This window comes from Akebia trifoliata, chromosome 9, assembly GCF_017979445.1.
Source record: "Akebia trifoliata isolate Shusen 1 chromosome 9, ASM1797944v1, whole genome shotgun sequence".
In the NCBI taxonomy this organism is placed as follows: domain Eukaryota; kingdom Viridiplantae; phylum Streptophyta; class Magnoliopsida; order Ranunculales; family Lardizabalaceae; genus Akebia; species Akebia trifoliata.
The window spans coordinates 26671087-26690557 of record NC_141383.1 but is presented as its reverse complement, the minus strand read 5'-3'; the positions used below and the strand labels follow the sequence as shown (position 1 = coordinate 26690557).

The following is a 19471-nucleotide window of genomic DNA, read 5'->3' as shown; positions in this document are numbered from 1 at the left end:
TAAGTTGTTATAACACCACTTCTTCACCTATCATTTACAAACATGCAAAACCCCCTAAAAACAAGCATCTACTTCCACCACAATTACGATTGTTACTAACCTAACTACCCTACAACTAAAAGACATGGTTACAACTCCAATTGAAGGGCATAGTTACAATTAAGTAACATGATTGTAACTGATAGCCCTCGCTTGTGCACTCGTGTGCGTGGAATTAGGCACACAACAAAAAGTGAAAAACATTTCCTGATATGTGATAGAACGTGCTTTAATTTATTTGATCGAATTTGGAAAAATTTAAAATTTTGAGGCAGCTGATCTGAATTGTAGAGATTTTTTTTACTCTGATTTTTTCCTCACAAAACTCAAAGGCTCTCCGTTGCATGACAAGAGGGTAGTTTTGTAAATTGGGGATGCGAGTCATAATCACCTACAAGGGAAAACTTTGCAAAAAACGAAGAAATCAGGAAAGACACAGAAAGAATCAAGAAAAACTGACAACATATATATTAAGAATTATGAAAAAAATATATTCATAATATAATGTAGACATTTATTTTAAGTTTATGATAAAAATGTCTACCATCAATATATATTTTGAGCAAAATAACACATTATTAAAATAAAATAAAATAAACATCAAGCATTGTCATCAAATCATACATTAAACAATGAACCAAATCACAAACAACCATAAGGCCATAGAAATTAACCAAAGACCTGCATAAAATAAATTATTTTTATTTTTTAACGTTAAGTTGTGTTAAAAACATTAAAGCAGATTTTTTTTTGAAAAAAATGAGTTCATTTTTTTATTTATTATTTTAATCGTTAGAGGTACGAAACGTGTTTTAAATGAGACTTTTTTTTGTATATATAAAAAAAAAAAGTTTTTTGTTACTATGATGTCAATCAATACACACGGGCTTCTGTGATTGATCAATCCCGAATCCTGTGCAATTTTTGAGAAAAAGTCCCAGCCCCCCCCCCCCCCCCCCCCCCCTGCGCGTGAATTGTATGCTTTCTTTGTCTCGGTAAATAAGATTAGTGGTAAGTAATTAGAAGGTAAAAGAAGGGTTAAAACCCAGGTAGCAATAGTAACACGTCCTTTAAATGCTGGAACAGGTTCCTATCCCAAACAATTATTTCCGTAGATCTTTGAGAGATCAGTTTTGTTGCGAGATGGCAATCACTATATGTACAAAGATAATTCACCACACTTATAGGAGAACTGGGGCTAGTTCTGACAAGCACAAAGGTGATGCCCAACTTCTCATTGCGATAACATAAATGCTTGCCTTCTCTTCCTCGATGGTGTCAAGCAACACCTGACCAATTTTAGGGACTTAGACCGCTGCCTTCAATTTTAGTGCAACATCATCCAACATGGAGTATATCTCCTTGGACATGGGGTGTCTAGTATCTCCAACCATGAATTCATATCTCACACTATCAACCTCAATCGAACTACAACCGGGGGTCCTTAAAAGTCCTCTATCTTTCATCATTCTCCTCATCTTAGCAACATTGTCCCATTGTCCCTTGGCTGCATATATGTTTGACATGAGTACGTAGTTCCCATCATTAAAGGGTTCCAATTCGACAAGCCGTTCCATTGCAATCTCTGCTAGCTCAATGTTAACATGGGCAACACAGGCATTAAGCAATGTCCCCCACAATACCTCATTGGGTTCACTTGGCATGTTCTTCATAATCTCATATGCCTCATCCAAGTGACCTGCCCTTGCCAAAAGGTCAACCAAACACCCATAGTGCTTGATACTAGGCTCGATCCCGTAATCCCTTTGCATCGAATAGAAATATTCTTTACCCTGGTCTACCATTCTTGAATGGGTGCAAGCAGATAATACTCCAATAAATGTGATATGATCAGGTCTTATCCCACTCGTTTGCATTTGCTTGAACCTCTCAAGTGCTTCATCTCCGTAACCATGCATTGCAAGTCCTCCAATAATCGAATTCCATGTACAAACACTCCTTTCACTTAGATTTTCGAAAACTTGGGAAGCTTTACGAATGTACCCACATTTTGCGTACATGTCCACAAGGGCAGTAGAGAGAGTAGGATTCAAGAAAACTCGATTCCTGTCAATATAGTCATGAACCCACTTCCCCATTTCAAAAGCTCCGAGATGGGCACAAGCAGAGAGTACAATAACCAAAGTCATTTCATTCATCTCGATTCCTTCAATTTGCATCTGATGAAAAAGTGCAAGTCCTTCTGTATACTTCTTTTGTTTAATATAACCCGTCATCATCGCAGTCCACGAAACCACATTTCTCTCCGGCATTCTATCAAACACGAGCCGAGAATATTCAAGATCACCGTAACTAGAATAAAAATTAATCAAACTTGTTTGAGAGTATATGTCTGACCCAAAACCTCTGCTTTTGAGAATGAGAGAATGAACTGCTTTCCCTTGATTGAGAACCGAACAGGCCTTAAGAAGAAATGGGTAAGTGAAATTATCGGGTTGAAGTCCTTGATATTGCATTTGGATGTAAAGATGGATTCCTTCATTGTATACACCATTGAGTGTGTAACCCCTGACCATGGTGTTGTATACGAAGACTGTTGGTTCAGACATATCTTCGAACACTTTGCAAGCATAATCCATTTGATTTGACCCAACCAATGATTCAACAAGCTTGGCAAGCACAAAATCATTTCTGTGAGAAGGGTTTTTGATCATTTGAGTGTGGATTTGCTTGAATTGGATCAAATGGGAGCATCTCCTTAGTAGTTGAAGATGTAGTAATTGGAGACGATGTGATCTAATAGAGGGAGTTTCGGATGATCTGATGGAATTAGGAATTTGAGTTTGGTGATTGACAGCAACGTTATTCATAATCTTTGTTTCCAGAAAACCATATATAAGGTTCAAGCGTTCGAGACTTCCACCAACTAAGCTTAGAAATGGAGGGAAAACTCAAACCGTTACAAGTTCGGTTGGTGGGCTCTTTAGTTGAATATAATATAGTTTCATATAGCTTCTATTAACACACCAACTGTTACTTATAACACACCAATTTATCCACAGCTGACCGGACCGAATAACAGTTACGGACATGTTCCATAAGGATTGATGTGTTTTAAGTAAAAGTTGGGTGTGACAATAGAATCTCTTTGAATTTAATGGCCTAATCTTCATTTGTATCAATTAGCCCAATAGCCTCAATTTAATCTTGGTCCGATGGATCGTGATCTGAATTGTTTGGGCCACAGTTGATTGGACCAGATTTTGGCTTATCTTATTATATGAAAGTTTGGGCTTGGATATATCAATGAAGCCCTTAATTAGCCATTAACACTCAGAGCATTATGTATCCTCTCCCAACTGTCATTATACAGAGTCACAGCTCTCCAAAAGAGTTTTAATGCACTCGGACCGACAAAAGAAGATAATTGGATATCTCTCTCTACCTGTTATGGGTAAAAAACAAGGGAGGCGTTCAGCGCCTTCTATTTTATCAATCGTTTTAATAAAAGAAACTCAACCGTCGGATATAGATGAATTGGACGGTCAAGATTGCATCTGCATTAAGTTATAGACTTATGGATTTTTTACAGTGTCATCCCTCAGTTTTACATTATTTAGTTCCACCTCCCTGGCACAATTACAAGGGAGCTGGATTACAATAACTGACCTTGAGCACACTTGATTCCTATCCAACCACCCGAACAAGCTCCGTAACCACTATCGTTCCAACTCTGTAAAACCCTTTTTGGATCGATTAAATCGTGCTTAAGTGCTTGAAGAGCTTGATAATCGGATTGAGTGACGATAACCCCGTCCCATGGTTGGCTTGAAACGGGCTGAAAGGCAAATAATAGAAGTGATTGAAGAAGCAAGACCGAAAACCGAAATGGGATTTTGTGGAAGGATTGATTCTTCCACTTTTGCTTCTTTTTAATCGAAACAGGGCACTCATCAGTGATTTTTTTTCATTTGGGTTTGAAGAAGCTGAAATGGGTATCTGTAGAACCCATCATGTAACTTGTTTTGATCCTCCATAGCCATTAAAGATTAGCACAAACAAAGGATAAAGTGAAGTTCGAACTCCTCTGTTTCTTAAAATTTGGTGGAGATAATCTATGGGGGGGAGAGAGATCAAAAGATAGGATTTTCTAGAGAGAGAGACAGAAGCATGTGAAAATCCTAGTGAAAGAGACTGAGAGATAGAATCTTGTTTTGGGGATACAAAATTCATGTGGGTTGGTTCAGAAGCTCTTCGTAGTTGAGCCTAACGGCTAGATTCTTCTTCTTTAATTAATTAATTAATTAATTATTTTTCTGAACAGGTAGGAGCCGTTTGTGTTCGTGCTTCGTGGATGGAGTTGCAACGAGAGAGAGTGAGAGTGAGGAGGTTCGAGGGTTTCAGCGGAGCGAGAGAGAGAGAGAGAGAGAGAGAGAGAGAGAGAGAGAGAGGTTCGAGGGTTTAGAGAGAATAAACGAGGTTCGAGGGTTTAGAGAGAACAGACGAACTCTCTGTTCTTTTTCACTCGGACGCTCTGTTCTTTTTCACTCGGGTTGTAATTGTGCCAGGGAGGTGACACTAAATAATGTAAAACTGAGGGATGGCGCTGTAAAAAGCCCATAAGTCTATAACTTAAGGCAGATGCAATCTTGACCATCCAATTCATCTATATCCGATGGTTGAGTTTCTTTTGTTAAAACGACTGATAAAATAGAAGGCGCTGAACGCCTCCCAAAAAACAATGGTAGTTGTGACACATCTTACTAAAGTTGAATTTATGGAGAGTAGTTTTTGCAAGTTCGTTTGGAGTGAAAATCTCTTGAATAGGCAAAATGACTCTCCATAATAAAATACTTAACAAAGGTGCTTCACAAAAATGCCTATTTGCATTGGAGTTGCTCTAATGAGCGCTAACGAACAATAAACATGGGGTAGTTCTTTTTAGAGCTTTTATTGCCACACCAACTCTTGCTAATGCCACCCCAAGATGTGTGCTAATTATTTGGTGATTTACATATGAATTGGGGTGGCATTAGCAAAAGTTGGTGTGGCAATAGAATCTCTCTCTCTCTCATGGGTTTTGAATTTACACTTTAGGTTAGAGAACCCTATGTTTTAAACTGATTAAAAACCCTTATCATAGTCTTCTAGGAGAGAAAAGAAAACTGTATAATACCAATAGTTATCCATGTTAATTAAGTTGATACCCATTATGGTATAAATGTATAATACCAAAATGGGTATTGCAACCCTCTTTGATAAATATTTTTAAAAGGTCTAGAGTGGACCACTAATTTCAAAATCAAGTGTGCTTCTTATAGTTTCCTCTACAAGTGATGATTTTTTGACTCCCCCACGTGATATACTCAAAATACTCCTCTAATGTGACCTGTGCTAGAGTCGTAGATCTTTTCCCTCAGGATACGCAACTACACATATTTATGGTGGTGTGTATCTCGAGGCATAACCTACGATTCTAGCACATGCCACGCTTGGAGAGTATGCCAATTGATGAAGTCCGATTGTCACAACTCTTCCTCTATCTTTAACATAAGAGTAGTGAAAAAATGACTCCCCCTCGTGGCATACGCATTCGATTCCCCCGGCATGACATGTAGTAAAACCATAGATCTGTACTCCTCGAGATACATAATTACATGGGAATGTGCAGTCGTGTATCCCAACGAGTACAGATCTACGATTCTAACACATCACATTAGGGGAGTTGATTGAGTAGGGGGGGGGGGGGGGATCATTATAACATAAACAAGAAAACCTGGTTGCACAAATAAAATGCTCTCAAAACAGGCAAGAGTGCAAATTTATTCCATGCAACTTCTATCAACTACAACATGATTATGAAGAACTAACAATTGACTTCAAAATTGAACACAGAAATGGCAGATGGTGTCGCCCACGCGTAACGGAAACTGATTTGATCTCCATTCGTGATTGGGTTTCCAGTATTGATCAAGCAAGTACCATCGGCCCTTCGTTCTAAAACTTTCGGGTCCACAGCTTCCACACTGTTAAATAGCTGACAATTTAGTAACAATTGTGATATGGGACACCCCACACAATTGTTCTTAATTACAACTTCGAATTCTGCTTTGCCTTCCACTATGGCTCCTGTTTTGCTCTGAGTGATCAACACATCGGTTATCCCACAATTCTGTGCTGAACCTGAAAATATATCATTAAATTCAAGAGTTCAGTTTTTTGTTTTTTGTTTTTTTTTCAATGATTCAAACATCCAATATAAACCCATTTATGCAATAATTCAAAACTAGGCTTTTGACATGGTGGAATGGAGGAGCTCTATAAATACCAAATATTTGGATAAGGCTTGGTCGTGGTGTCAAATTTTAAGGCCTAATGTACATATGGTCCAGGGTTTGGTTAGGTCTACTTGCCACACATCTTGGGGTTCTCTTAGTAAAAGTTGGTGTGGCAATAGAAGCTCTCTAAAGATAACTTCTTTGGATATTGTTAATTATATTGCAAGGTTTTTTTTTTTTTCTTCTTCATTAAATTAAGAATCGTGATAATCTGACTTTCCTACGTGGCATACTCAATCGACACCCCTGATGTGACATATTCAAGAATTGTAGATCTGCACTCGGGATACAGAACTACACTTTTATAGGGAAGCACAGTTCTATATCCTGAGAAGTGCAGATCTACGGTTCCCAAACATGTCTCATCAGGGGTGTGGATTAGTATGTCACGTGGGTGAGTCAGGTTATCACGACTCTTACACTGATGGGTCTTGTTACATTGACTCATGAAGATTGACTCCCGTCAAAACAAATAATGCGGACCATAATCCTGACCGTACAAACACAAAATCCAATAGTTAGGATTTATACATAGAGCCAGGATCCAAAACGGTGTCCTGTTCCTATAGAATAGGAGCAGTGTTTACATGGCATGTCACATTGGACTCCTTGTCCTACAAACCATAACTTCCCATACTTTGAAACACTCGAAGTGTCAAAACTAAAATAAAAAATAAAATTTATGTAAAAAAAAAATGGCGTGCATGTGTGTCCATAACACTTAAAAAGGACATGGCTTCAATCTCCAATGATAGAATAATTTGCATGCCAAGTGTGCGTGATTATTCAAACAATCACCAAGCACAAAACTTGGACGACGATCACAAGTTCTCATGTAAAGAACAAAGCTATAGCTATTAAATTGCAAAAACAAAGAAAGAACAAAAAAAAGCAAAAACAACTATATATTCACCTCCATGAGAGATGAAAAGAATGAGAAGAAAAACAGAGAAAAGGTTGAATGTTGATGCCATATTTTGTCTTTCAGTGGCTAATATGTTCCTTGGGAAATGTCAATTTATAGAAAAATAAGGATAAAAACAAATCTTTTTTCCTTAAATAATCGTATCTTTAGATTTCCATAGATATAGAAAGTGTACACCCACCCCCAAACATATTTAAATAAAAAAAAAACAAATAGGGAAAGTGTAATATGCGATCTTTTTTCCTTAAATAATTATATCTTTAGACTTCCATAGATATAGGAAGTGTACAGCCATCCCCAAACATATTTTTTTTAAAAAACAACAAATTGGGAAGGTGAAATATGCTATCTTGTTTATTTTTAAAATGGGTAATTTAGTAAAATGCTAAAGATTTTCTGACTTGAAAATTTTCACTTGATCTGTCCTCAGCTGGCGTGGCAAGGGCACAGAATCGTTGATCGTTCTCCTTGCGTATCCCGAAGAAAATTTTGATTATGTGCCCTTGCCACATTAGCTGTACACAAAGCAAGTGAAAATTTTCGAGTCAGAAAATCACGAACCTTAGTAAAATCCCCTACGAAATTATTGATATTAGGTTTACCCCTGCAAAATGTAATATTAGGTTTTACCCCTTATCGAAAGTCACAAACCCTTTTTTTATGAATTAATGGTGCAAATTTTGATTCAATAATTTGAACTTTGAATGGCCTTTTTTTCTTTTGATAAACGGGTATCCATGTAGATAGTGGACTAGGTTTGTATTTGGGCTTTGCCCAATCCATAGACCATGATCTTGTCCAAGGGCTAGTCTCGAGGCACGTGCAACTCCTACACATCACACGCACCAGGTAAGTGAGGGTGAGCTCTTGCAGGCGGCCGGAGGAATTAATGCTCATATTGGGTATCGAAATCACGACCAATGGACTTTCATCGCTTATCAGTTCAAAATTGCCATTGAACTAACCCCTGAGGGATTTTGAAAAGAAAACAAAAATAAATAATAATAATAATAATTCACCATTAATTCATTAAAAAAAACAAGGACATTGACTTTTAGTCAAGAAGGGTAAACCTAATGTCACCAATTTCATAGGTGGATTTTACTAAATTGCCCTTAAAATCTTGTTGGATTTACAGCCTGGCCTTCATAACCAGCTTAGAGACCTTGAATTTGGTTCGCAGAAGTTAGGATTGTGCATGGAAGGGTGGTTGTAAAAGGAGGGTGGTTCTAGCCCACTTTCCTAAAGTATTGAGTCCTTGGCTATATTACCAAGATGTGTCTTATTAACTGAGGATATCTAATCACATTAACTTAAAATATAAAATAAATGGAATTGTTAGTAGTTTGGGAGACACAGAGTTAATTACATGACAGTGTTCATTCGGGCTGACAAGTTTTCAGAGCCTTAGAACATTCTGTTGTAGTTGTTGGGATATTGGCCAATTGAGATGATTTTGACACTTTTTACAAAGATTGATTAACCTCGTTAAAAAGAATATGCAAGTCCAACGTTCTAAAGAGTAAGAGAAAGATCTAAATAACATGTATTGACATAGTAAAAAAATTGATAGAGATAAGGTGTATGCATTATAATAAGAGTTGTGATAATTTGACATTCTTTTTTCAGACGCCCCCATCACAAAACCGTAGATCCTTTGCTTTAGGATACATTAGAAAAAGAGTTATGGTTCTGTAACTGTCAAGTCAGGGAGTGTAAACCTTTTTTCTTTGAGGGGGGGCGGGATTTTGAAAAAGGAGTGTAAGATTATCATTAGGCTTATAATAATGTGTATGAGATATAGTATATTAACGTTGTGGTGTATATGATCACATACTTTCAAGATCTTAGATTTACATCAATTAGAATTAATTAGGTTCAATTAGATATATTGTATTGGTCTGATTGATTATCATTTTATATTCATGGATATTTTGAATCTATATAAATCAAATGGGATATCTAATAATCATCATTCAAGAATTCCCAATGAAATCATTTTCTTTCATGATGTTAAAATGCATCTATCTCCCAAAAATAAAAAACCCCTAAAATGGAAAATCCTTTAAGAAAATATTATACAATTTGAATGACAGATGATTATACAATCAGTATTTTGGTGGCAGCACCAATTGGTGCTATCTAATTTTAAGTAAAAGTTGGTGTGCAAATATCAGCTCTCTAAATTTAATGGCCTGGTCTTGTTCTGTACCAATTAGCACAATAGCCTTAATTTTTTCTTAGGGTCCGATAGCTAATGATGTTTTGGACCAGAAATGGTCTTGTCTTATTATTATAGGTACGAAAGGCTGGGCTTGGACATATCAGGGAAGCCCTAATGTGCTGAATAAACACATTAATTTGTTGACTCAATTACAAGCCTTAATTATCCCAAAAATAATATACCCATTTTGGTATTTATCTATTTTTATCAAAAAGGTGTCCATGTTGAATTGACACCCATTATGGTAAAAATAAAAATGTTAAATAATACCAAAATGGGTATATACCACACCCTCTTTGATAAATATTTCAAAAACTTCTAGACCACTAATTTCGAAATCATGTGTTTTCGCTCTCTTATCCTTTCATCAATCTTTAACATAAAGTGAAAAACTGGGGACACAATTAAATTACTCCCAAAACAGCCAAGACTGCAATTTTATTCCATATTAACTTCAATCAACTAAAAAATGCTCATCAAGAGCTAACAATTGGCATCAAAATGAAACACAGGCAAGTCAAATGGGGTCAACCATGCGTAACGGAAACTGATTTGATCAGCATTAGTGATGGGGTTTCCACCGTTGATCACGCAAAAACCACCGTTAGTGGGATTTAAAACTCTTGTGTCCACAGGTTCCACACTGCTAAATCCCAGGCATCTTAGTACCAATTTCGAAAGAGAACATCCCTCACAATTGTTCTTAATTACAACTTCGTATTCTGGTTTCCCTTCCACTGTGCCTCCTGTTTTACTCTGAGTGATCGACATGTCGGTTGGCCCACATTTCTGCGCCGAACCTGCAAATTTATCATTAAATCAAATGGTTCAGATTTTTTTTTTTTTTTTTTTCAGTTTCAATAATTCAAACATCAAATATAAACCCCCAAATATTTGGATAAGCCTTTGGTGGTGGTGCGAATTTTAAGGCCCAATGCACAAATGGTCCAGGGTTTGAGTCTTGGGCTAGGTATGAATTGGACCAGGCTTGGGCTCAGATCCATAGTTAGGCCCATTAACATTGACATGGCAACCAATTGTTGAAAAATCTCTAATGTGATTTTGGCTTGGCACTTCTCTTTGAATCACTTTTATAAGAATTGCGCTAGTAAAAATTGAACATTTGATGATAAAAAAAACTTCTTTGAATATTTTTGCAACTATTTTGAAAGTTTTGATTTCTTTTTTTTTTTTTTTTTTTTTGTGGTTAAATTACCATCCTAAAAATAATTTGGGCAAATTTAATAATTAACTAAAATAATAATAGCATTTTCATCCAAAATACAGAACCTTAAGTTTGTGAAATTCTTATACCATGTCGACAACCATGTACCTCAAAAGACCGATCTGATGGGGAACGGTGCAACTACAAATATAAGAGGGTCATGGGTTGAACTAGGGCCCTATACATGAGCACGTGACACGTAGGAAGGGAGGCAGATAACACAACACTCTACAATGTGTATCTCGATAACACTTAAAAGGGCATGGCTTCAATCTCTAATGATGGAATTTGCCTCCCTAGTGTGTGATTATTCAATCATCACTAAGCACGAAAATGGGACGACGACGAGCCTCTCATATTAGAACAAACTATAGCTACTAAATTACAAAATCAAAGAAAGAATGTAAAAAAAGAAAAACAACCATATGTATACCTCCATAAGAAATGAAAAGAAGGAGAAGAAAAACAGAGAAAAGGTTGAATGTTGATACCATGTTTTGTCTTTCAGTGACTTGTAAGTTCTTTGGGAGATACCAATTTACAGCAAAAAAAAAGATAAAAAAACAAATATTTTTACTTAAATGATTGTATCTTTAGATTTTCATAGATATAGAAATTAGAAAGCTTACATCCACCCACAGAGACCAAAGTGAATTAATGGTACATTAATTCTATTGACTCTCGGTTCCATTAGAAACATATTTAAAAAAAAAAAATCTAAAAAATAATTTTTTTAATTACTATTTAAGTATTTAACATTATTTTTCTGATTGGTGACAATTTATTACCATAAAAGAGTTATTCTGTTGTTCCCTATTGTATAAAGTACAATAAAATTGTTTTTTTCCCTATTATATAATGTATGAAATATTAAGATAGACATTTTTTTCTCTCTATATTTGGTAACTATTTATTAAAATAAAATAGTTATTATGCTGTTGCCAATTGTATAAAATATAAAACAAATAGATAGAAACAATTTTTCTTGATTAGTATTTATTACTATAAAATAATTATTTTGTTGCCTATTCTCTAAAATATGAAATATGAAGATAAATTTTTTATTTCTATTTGGTAACTATTTATTAAAATAAAATAGTTATTATGTTGTTGCCAATTGTATAAAATATAAAACATAAAGATAGAAACAATTTTTCTTGATTAGTATTATTACTATAAAATAATTATTTTGTTGCCTATTGTATAAAATATGAAATATGAAGATAAAATTTTTATTTCTATTTGCTAACTATTTATTAGAATAAAATAGTTACTTTGTTGTTTACTATTATAAAATAGATATTTTGTTGCCAATTGTATATAATTATAAAGATAGAAGGAGGGGGAGGGGGGGTTGGGTTGGGTTTTCGGGTTCGGGTTTAATTTCTGGTCTGGTTTGGGTTTGATCCGGTTTCAGGGGGTATGACCAAATTTTTTTTGTTTCGCTTTGGTTTTGGTTGAATCAGATTCGGTCCCATTTTTCGGTCTGGTTTTCGAGTTTCAGTTTTTTTATACACCCTTAGATTAGAGTCTTTGCCAGAAAGAATATGCAAGTTATTTAAGGTTTTAAACAGCAATAGAAAGACCAAAAATAACATGGATTGACGAAGTGAAAATGAATATGATCACACTTTCAATAACAGAAAACAAGACTCTCGACAAATTTGAATGGAGGAACAAGTTTTGTCTAACTGACCCTAAATCTTTGCAATAAGGCTTCAATGATTATGATGATTATTGACCAAGAGATTTAGAAGTGTAGTTAATTACAAATCAATATTAGTCATGGTTATAAATCTCGTCCGAGACCGAGACTGAGATGAATCGTCCAATACGTCTCGGTATTGTCCACGAATGAGATGGATAGACAAGTCAAACGTATCAGATGAGATTTAAAACCATGGTTCATTTTTCTCATTGTTGAACGAGACGACTCAAACGTATCGGAAAACTCATCCGAGACGAATAGGTCTCGTTCATGGACAAGATGAGATGTTAAAACCATGATATTAGCACCAAGTAAACACATAAAACGAGGCAGTTTTACACCAAATTTACATTACTTTGTTCATAAACATCATTTATGTGTACAATTAGGGCTGTCAACGGATAGGTATCCGATCGGATACTGCTATATCCGAATTCGAATCCGAAAAAAAAAATTACTATCCGAATTCGAATTCGAATCCGATCGGATATCCCTAACAAACATTCGAATTCGAATTCGAAAAACATATCGGATATCCGAAAACATTCGATCCGATCGGAGTTCGCACAGTCGAAATCAACAGATTTCATCTGAAAACTCCGGCAGGTTCAGCTCGTAGAGAGAGAGAGAGAGAGAGAATATATATCTGAAATTTCACCGGCGGGAGTAGACAAGTCGGAGTTTGCAGAGTTGATACCCACATATTTCCTTAAAAAAATCACTTCGATTGATTAGATCGGAGAGAGAGAGAGAGAGAGAGAGAGAGAGAAAGAGTACCTGATGCTCGTCGGCCGGAGAAAATCGTGGTCACAGAGTTCGATCAAAACAGAAACCACCATTAACGTCTGTTGAAGGTGGGTCGTCTGTTAAACGTGGGTTTGAGTTGAGAAGATAAAGATTTGAAATTAGTTTTGATGTATGACGCGAATATATAACATAATATATTTGCATATATAAAGTTTTGTTGTAAAACATATATACCTAATATATGTATTACTATCGGAGCGGATATTATCGAATCGGATATCGCAATATCCGAATTCGTATCCGAAACTCATTCGGATATTAAAATGACATCCGAATCCGAATCCGATATCCGAAAATTTCGGATAATATCCGATTTTTCGAATTCGAATTCGAATTCGAATTCGGATTCGGATTTCGACTATCCATTGACACCCCTATGTACAATTATGTTTTTAACTACACATGTAATATCTATGTACACCATCCAATTACAAAACTAAAAGAGATATAAACATGAAACATCAAACCATGAAGTATGTTCACAGTAAAGGGTGGTTATTTGATATTTCTGCATGGTTTCTTCTTCAAATATAACTGGGATGTCAAGAGTAAGATCTGATAAGTCTCAAGTTTTGGAACGTTCGAGCTTTAAAGATGCTTCCAAAGAGGAAACTTCTTGTTGTCTCCTTTGGAGGTTCGGAAGAGAAACTTAAGTTCTGTTTCACCCGCAATACAGACTGTCCAATCTGTTGACGGATTGAATCAACAATCTTTGGGTCAACAGTGTTACCATAAACATCCGTGACATAGAATGTGTCTATTGCTTTCCCACCCTTTGTTGAGATCTCTGCTCTCTTTATACTTAAACTATTTTCTCTGAAAATGCGGGTAATATCTGAGAGAAGTCCAACTCGATCCTCTGTGCATAGTTCAAGTTCTAGTCCCTGCAGTGCCAAGCCAAAAAAAAAAATAAAAAATTCAAACTATGATTGGAATTACGTAAAACATAATAGAAATCATTTTGATTCAATTCTTCTATCTCACCTCTGAGGCTCGCCGCTCAATGGCTGCTTCAAGACATTGGGTTACACGTTGTCGCTCAGCTTCTGAGTTTATAGGCACTCCATCAACGTGACGGATATAGTATTCCTAATTCCAAAAAAGAAACTATTAGATGGTTGTTTTAAATAAACAACTATTAAACTAAAAGCTGCAAGGCTTAAATTGAAAGTATCACACCTCCAAATCATGGAATTTGTTTGAATGTGGAACATATTGATATGAAAGTACAATTTTTTATAAATTGATTAGATTTTTTTTATAAAATATTTGACAGATAATTGAGTTGGGTAGAAAGCTCTCCCCTAAGCCAAGTTTTCATAATCAAGTAAATCAAATCCAATTCCAAGTGTTAACCAACCAACTATCCAAAAGACTGATCTGTTGGAGAGGGGAAGAACTATGAATATAAGAGGGTCACAGGGCTTAACTTGGGGTATGAAACACCCGAAGTGGATGAAAATATGCACCCAACAGTCCCCCTCACTCGCTAGGATGGAAAGAATCAAGCTCGTGAGCTATACGAACCTAGCGCTCTGATACTGTGTTAACCAACCAACTACTCCAAAAGACTGATCCGTTGGAGAGGGGGAGAACTATGAATATCAGACGGTCACATGGCTTAACTTGGGGTATGACATACCTGAGAGTGGATGAAAATATACACCCAACACTCCAAAAGACTAATCACTCACTAGGGTGGAAAGAATTAAGCCCGTGAGCCTAGCGCTCTGATACCTTGTTAACCAACCAACTACTCCAAAAGACTAATCCGTTGGAGAGGGGGAGAACTATTAATCTAAGAGGGTCACAGGGCTTAACTTGGGGTATGACACACCCGAGAGTGGATGAAAATATATATTCAACATTCCCCTTCACCCACTAGGGTGGAAAGAATCGAGCCCATGACCTATATGAACCTAGCACTCTGATACCATGTTAACCAACCAACGACTCCAAAAGACTGATTTGTTGGAGAGAGGGGGAACTATGAATATAAGAGGGCCACGGGGCTTAACTGGGTATGACACACCCAAGCGTGAATGAAAATATACACTCAACACTAAGAAACTACTTTTCTGTAACTTGAATTTACATTTTTACCTGATAAGCTTCCTTCCTCCCTGTGCTGACAGTTCCATGAAACACTACGTACTCCATGTCTGTTAGTGTACACACGGCATCAAACAATAGCTTCGGACGATCCTTGGATCTCATGGTAACTACAGTATAATCCTTCTCAAAACAATCCAACAATGCAACATGTGGTCTTGAGCTCATATCCTCCACTCTCCCAAGCCCAACTCTTTCAACCCTTTCATAATCTCTGTCCGCAAACATCATCTGATGCAACCTTCTCTCTGTATGGGTGCCTCCCGGAGGTGAAACCATCATTTTTGGTGTCCTCCAATCATTGTTGCCTTTGAGGACATTGCATAAGAGTTCCTTTATTGTGGAAAGCCGCTTCAAATCTTCGATTGCACATCCCGTGGATTCGTCTGTGACATGAACTACTGCCGCTGCTCTAGCATTATGCGTCCATATCTCAGCATTTACTACGTTGCAATGAAGATCTGCTAACACGGCACATACTTCGGACAATAAACCTGGTCTGTCAGTGCCTGTTAGCTCAATTGAGGTGTGTTCTTTGGACGGCGTTACCCCAACAGAACTTCTCAGAGGGGGTAGGAAGCAAGCATTGGTTTCGAGTGACTGCAACATTGAACAAGTAAAATCAAGAAATTGAGGAAAACTAAATGCAAATAATTATATGTAAATGCTTTCAGATAAGGCTTTTGCATTATGTAAACACTTAATTTGGTCAAAGATTCAGTGGGGAGACAGCAAATTGAGCAAAAATAAGCAAGATTTGATATGGGTATTAGGAAAATTTTATTTAGGCACCATTTCAGTTTTGGAAGAAAATGAAATTTGAGAAAAAAAAAAAGAAAAAGAAAAATTACAATTACATATGGTTTAAGTGGAAACTTTATTTGGTAAAGTTTCAATCCATGGAACACAAGAATTGCCACACACAAAAAAAGACAAGCAAAATGTCTAGTAAGTTTATTATACTTCATTAGAAACCCAACAAGGCACCAAGAAAACCATTGAAGTTGTGCTAGAAAAGTAGTACAAGTGCTGACCTTTTTTATACAATTGATGAGCCCTTCATCTTTGACTTTATTTCCATCATGGTTGATCACATTGAACACTGAAACATATTGATTTCGATTGAGAAATGATGAGAAAAGCATTGATTTTAGTCAAATAAAATTTGGCTAGCTTGGGAAGGTAACCATACCATCCATGAACCATCCCCCATCAGAGGACATGTATGCCTTTGTTATGATAAGGTTTAGATCTGTAAGAACTTGAACTACTTCTAGGAGAATTCCATGTTTGTTGACACTGTCCACCTAAGTAAGAGAATACCCATTTTTATTAATACCACCAAGGATATAATGGCAAGTAAATCTGGCTTAAAATGCAATAAAAAGTCAAACTTTTTTTTTCTAATTTGTCAGCTTTTCGACAAAACAAATAGGAATGAATAAAGAGAATTATTGGTTTCAAGCTTTACTTGAATAACTGTGGCATGCTCACAAGCATCATTGTCAATCACAACTCTGCCATTAACCAAAAAACCCCATATTAGATAAAGAAGCACATACATGCATACATACATACTGAAAATAAGCCAAGAGTCCCAGAATTTTCATAAAAAGGGAGAAAGAAAAATCATGATTGACTTGTAAAACCATATAAAAAATATATAAATAAAACCCATAAAAGGAGTTAAAAAGCAGAACAAAACAGGGTAGATTCCAAATTGCATCTCCAAATCTTGTTACTACTTAGTAAACAATAAGGGGAAAAAAAAAATACCTTCAATGAAACCGAAAATCCCAGATAATAATTTCAGGAAAAAAAAAGGATTTAAGGGGAAAAAAAAAACCAAAAAAAAATAAAAATAAAAGGCAGATGCCACAGACCCTTTGCACCAATCTTACCAAAAATTCATTTGTGATGCTTAGGAAACTACATGGTAACCAACATCTTCAGCAAACATCAAAAAGACCAAGAAATAGTTTTTTTTTTTTTTTTTGCAAATGAAGTTGGGTTCAAGGGGGGTGGGGTTGAATAAAAAAGACCAAGACATAGTTTCAAACAAGAAAAAAAAATTAGTGAAGAAAATAAATATTAAAAAAGAAATATAAAAAAAAAATACCTTGGTGGGTTCATCCTCCTAATAAGCTTTGCATACTCATCATCCATGTCTGATATTCTCAAGTTTCTAAACAAATCCCAGGATTTGAAGAGAAGATTAATTAAAAAGAAACACAAACACAAATACAAAAAATTACTCTATAATAAAGAATATAAAAAGAGCTCCTACATGTAGGGAAGAACATATCATAGACACAGAGAAATCAAAGAGAAGCTTAAAAACCGTTCAAAAACCAACTGACAAGAACAAAAATCAAATAGATAACATGAACAGCAAATCAGGCTGCACATAAAGTAAAGTAAAGTTTTCAGTGACGTGTCTATTTTTCATTGGTCAAGAAACGTGAATTGCGTTTTTCTCTCGAGGAATATAAACTGTTAGCGTCATCCCTAGTCACCGTACCTACTCCCTATGTTCAAACCACTGATAGAGCTTCAAGATTCATCTTGATTAAATCCAACAGTCTAGAGTGCGAGAATCTAATATCAAACTTTGGTCTGTTTGTTCGTCTGGTCCAAGCTAAGCCCGTAGTTTTTGTGGTAATGTTAGTGTGACTGACCGGTTCTCGCGCCAGGCCCCTTCAAAAATTTGGAGGACTCCCTTTACGTTACACGTACCATCTCTATATTTTAAAAATGAAGGCATGCCCCTTTTGTTCGTCTTTAATTTTGAGATGCCTCCTTATCTTTTCACATTAATGATATAACCCCTTGACCTTGGTCTTTTCTTCTATACCATTGAAAAATTAATCTTAATGCCATCATTATCATCATTACCATCACTACCTCATCACCGTTGTTGTGACCATCGTTATCATCATATCCAAGAGGTTGACGATTGGTTTTGGGAAGAAGAATCAGAGGTCTCATGGTCATTTTCCTTTAGTTGATAAGAGAAGACTGATGTCAAGGATCATGTCACTAACGTGAAAGTGTACAAGTGTCTAAAAAATTCATCAAAAAGTGGAAGAGGGCATGTTTTATGCATGTACGACACTCACGCAATTACCCTCTTGAATGCTTGATTAAGTTTTTTCATAAAATGACCTAAGAGATTCATGCACTCACTATATCACTAAAGAGAACTCTAAGAAATGTAAAGAACGTGCTTAAGAGTTTTTGAAGGAAAATGTATTGAATATAAGTTTTTGAATGCTTAAAAACATACAATGCTCTCTTATTTATAAACTTGAGGGGGAATCATATATAAATTGTAGAACATTTTATACAACTTCATAATATTAAGGAATCCTAAATATTTCTTGAGACATCTTTAACTTGGAGAAATCTTACTTTCGAGAGTTATATAGAAAATTCTTAGAAATTTGAGCTTATTATAGGGAATTTCACGCCTTGTGACAACTGGTAATTAATTACAAGATTAAATAGAATAGATCGTGGGAGTTGGAGTTCAAGGAGTTCAACTTTTAAAAGTTAATAATGGAAATTAATTACTTGGATTCATCACAAACCACCGACCAAGATCCAACAAATTTCTTTATTCTCCCAATTAAAATCAAAACTTCTTGTTAGAAGATTCGCTTGAAGAGGTCTACTAAACCATCGATCTTGATCAGATGGCTTTGAATTCTCTATCTGGTCTCCACTTCCAAGACCTTATCAACATTCCCACCTTTCAACGACGCAACCCTCCATTTTGGTGTCACTTTCCTTGCATGAATCAAATTTGTTAATGGAGTCACATTAATTTTACTTACTTGAAGCGAAAACGATTCACCTTAAAATGAAAAATAATAAATTTTCCCTCCTAGTATTAATGTTTTAGTTGGATTGTTGAGTTTTTAATCGAGTACCACTTTAATGAATCGAGTAACTGTAGGATGCTTTCGTTTCATCTATTGTAACCATTTGATTAAGGATCAATAGTAATGGAATTGCTGCATGAGTTGAAGAACTCTAAATAAAATAACCATCGAGAAGTGATTTTTAGCGAGATTACCTAGTTTGAAAGTTATTTACATTTGAAACTCATCTCCAATATTCTAGGCTTTGA

General features: G+C 35.8%; 1 protein-coding gene, 1 long non-coding RNA gene and 1 pseudogene across 2 annotated transcripts; all 3 read right to left on the bottom strand.

Annotated features, from left to right (window-relative positions):
* Window positions 1-1346: 1346 nt before the first annotated feature.
* Window positions 1347-2714, bottom strand: LOC147395130 (pentatricopeptide repeat-containing protein At2g20540 pseudogene; annotated as a pseudogene).
* A 3093-nt stretch (window positions 2715-5807) lies between these two features.
* LOC147395129 (uncharacterized) lies at window positions 5808-7331 on the bottom strand. The gene is made up of 2 exons (XR_015181300.1): window positions 7252-7331; window positions 5808-6183 (listed from the first exon to the last, which is right to left on the bottom strand). It is a non-coding gene; the product is annotated as an uncharacterized LOC147395129 (long non-coding RNA).
* Window positions 7332-13591: 6260 nt separating this feature from the next.
* LOC147395128 (ACT domain-containing protein ACR6-like) lies at window positions 13592-17646 on the bottom strand. The gene is made up of 7 exons (XM_086453471.1): window positions 17459-17646; window positions 16811-16856; window positions 16532-16646; window positions 16374-16441; window positions 15331-15939; window positions 14212-14316; window positions 13592-14111 (listed from the first exon to the last, which is right to left on the bottom strand). Exons 1-7 carry the CDS (start codon window positions 17503-17505, stop codon window positions 13770-13772), a joined length of 1332 nt encoding a protein of 443 aa, XP_086309597.1. The 5' UTR covers window positions 17506-17646; the 3' UTR covers window positions 13592-13769.
* Between the last annotated feature and the right edge of the window lie 1825 nt (window positions 17647-19471).

Coding starts and splice junctions, on each gene's coding strand:
- LOC147395128 (XM_086453471.1), bottom strand. CDS start 17,505: ATGGATGATGAGTATGCAAAGCTTATTAGGAGGATGAACCCACCAAG. Junction 16,647..16,810: donor AGCATGCCACAGTTATTCAA/GTAAAGCTTGAA, acceptor TCTCTTACTTAG/GTGGACAGTGTCAACAAACA. Junction 14,112..14,211: donor TTGAGCGGCGAGCCTCAGAG/GTGAGATAGAAG, acceptor TTGGCACTGCAG/GGACTAGAACTTGAACTATG.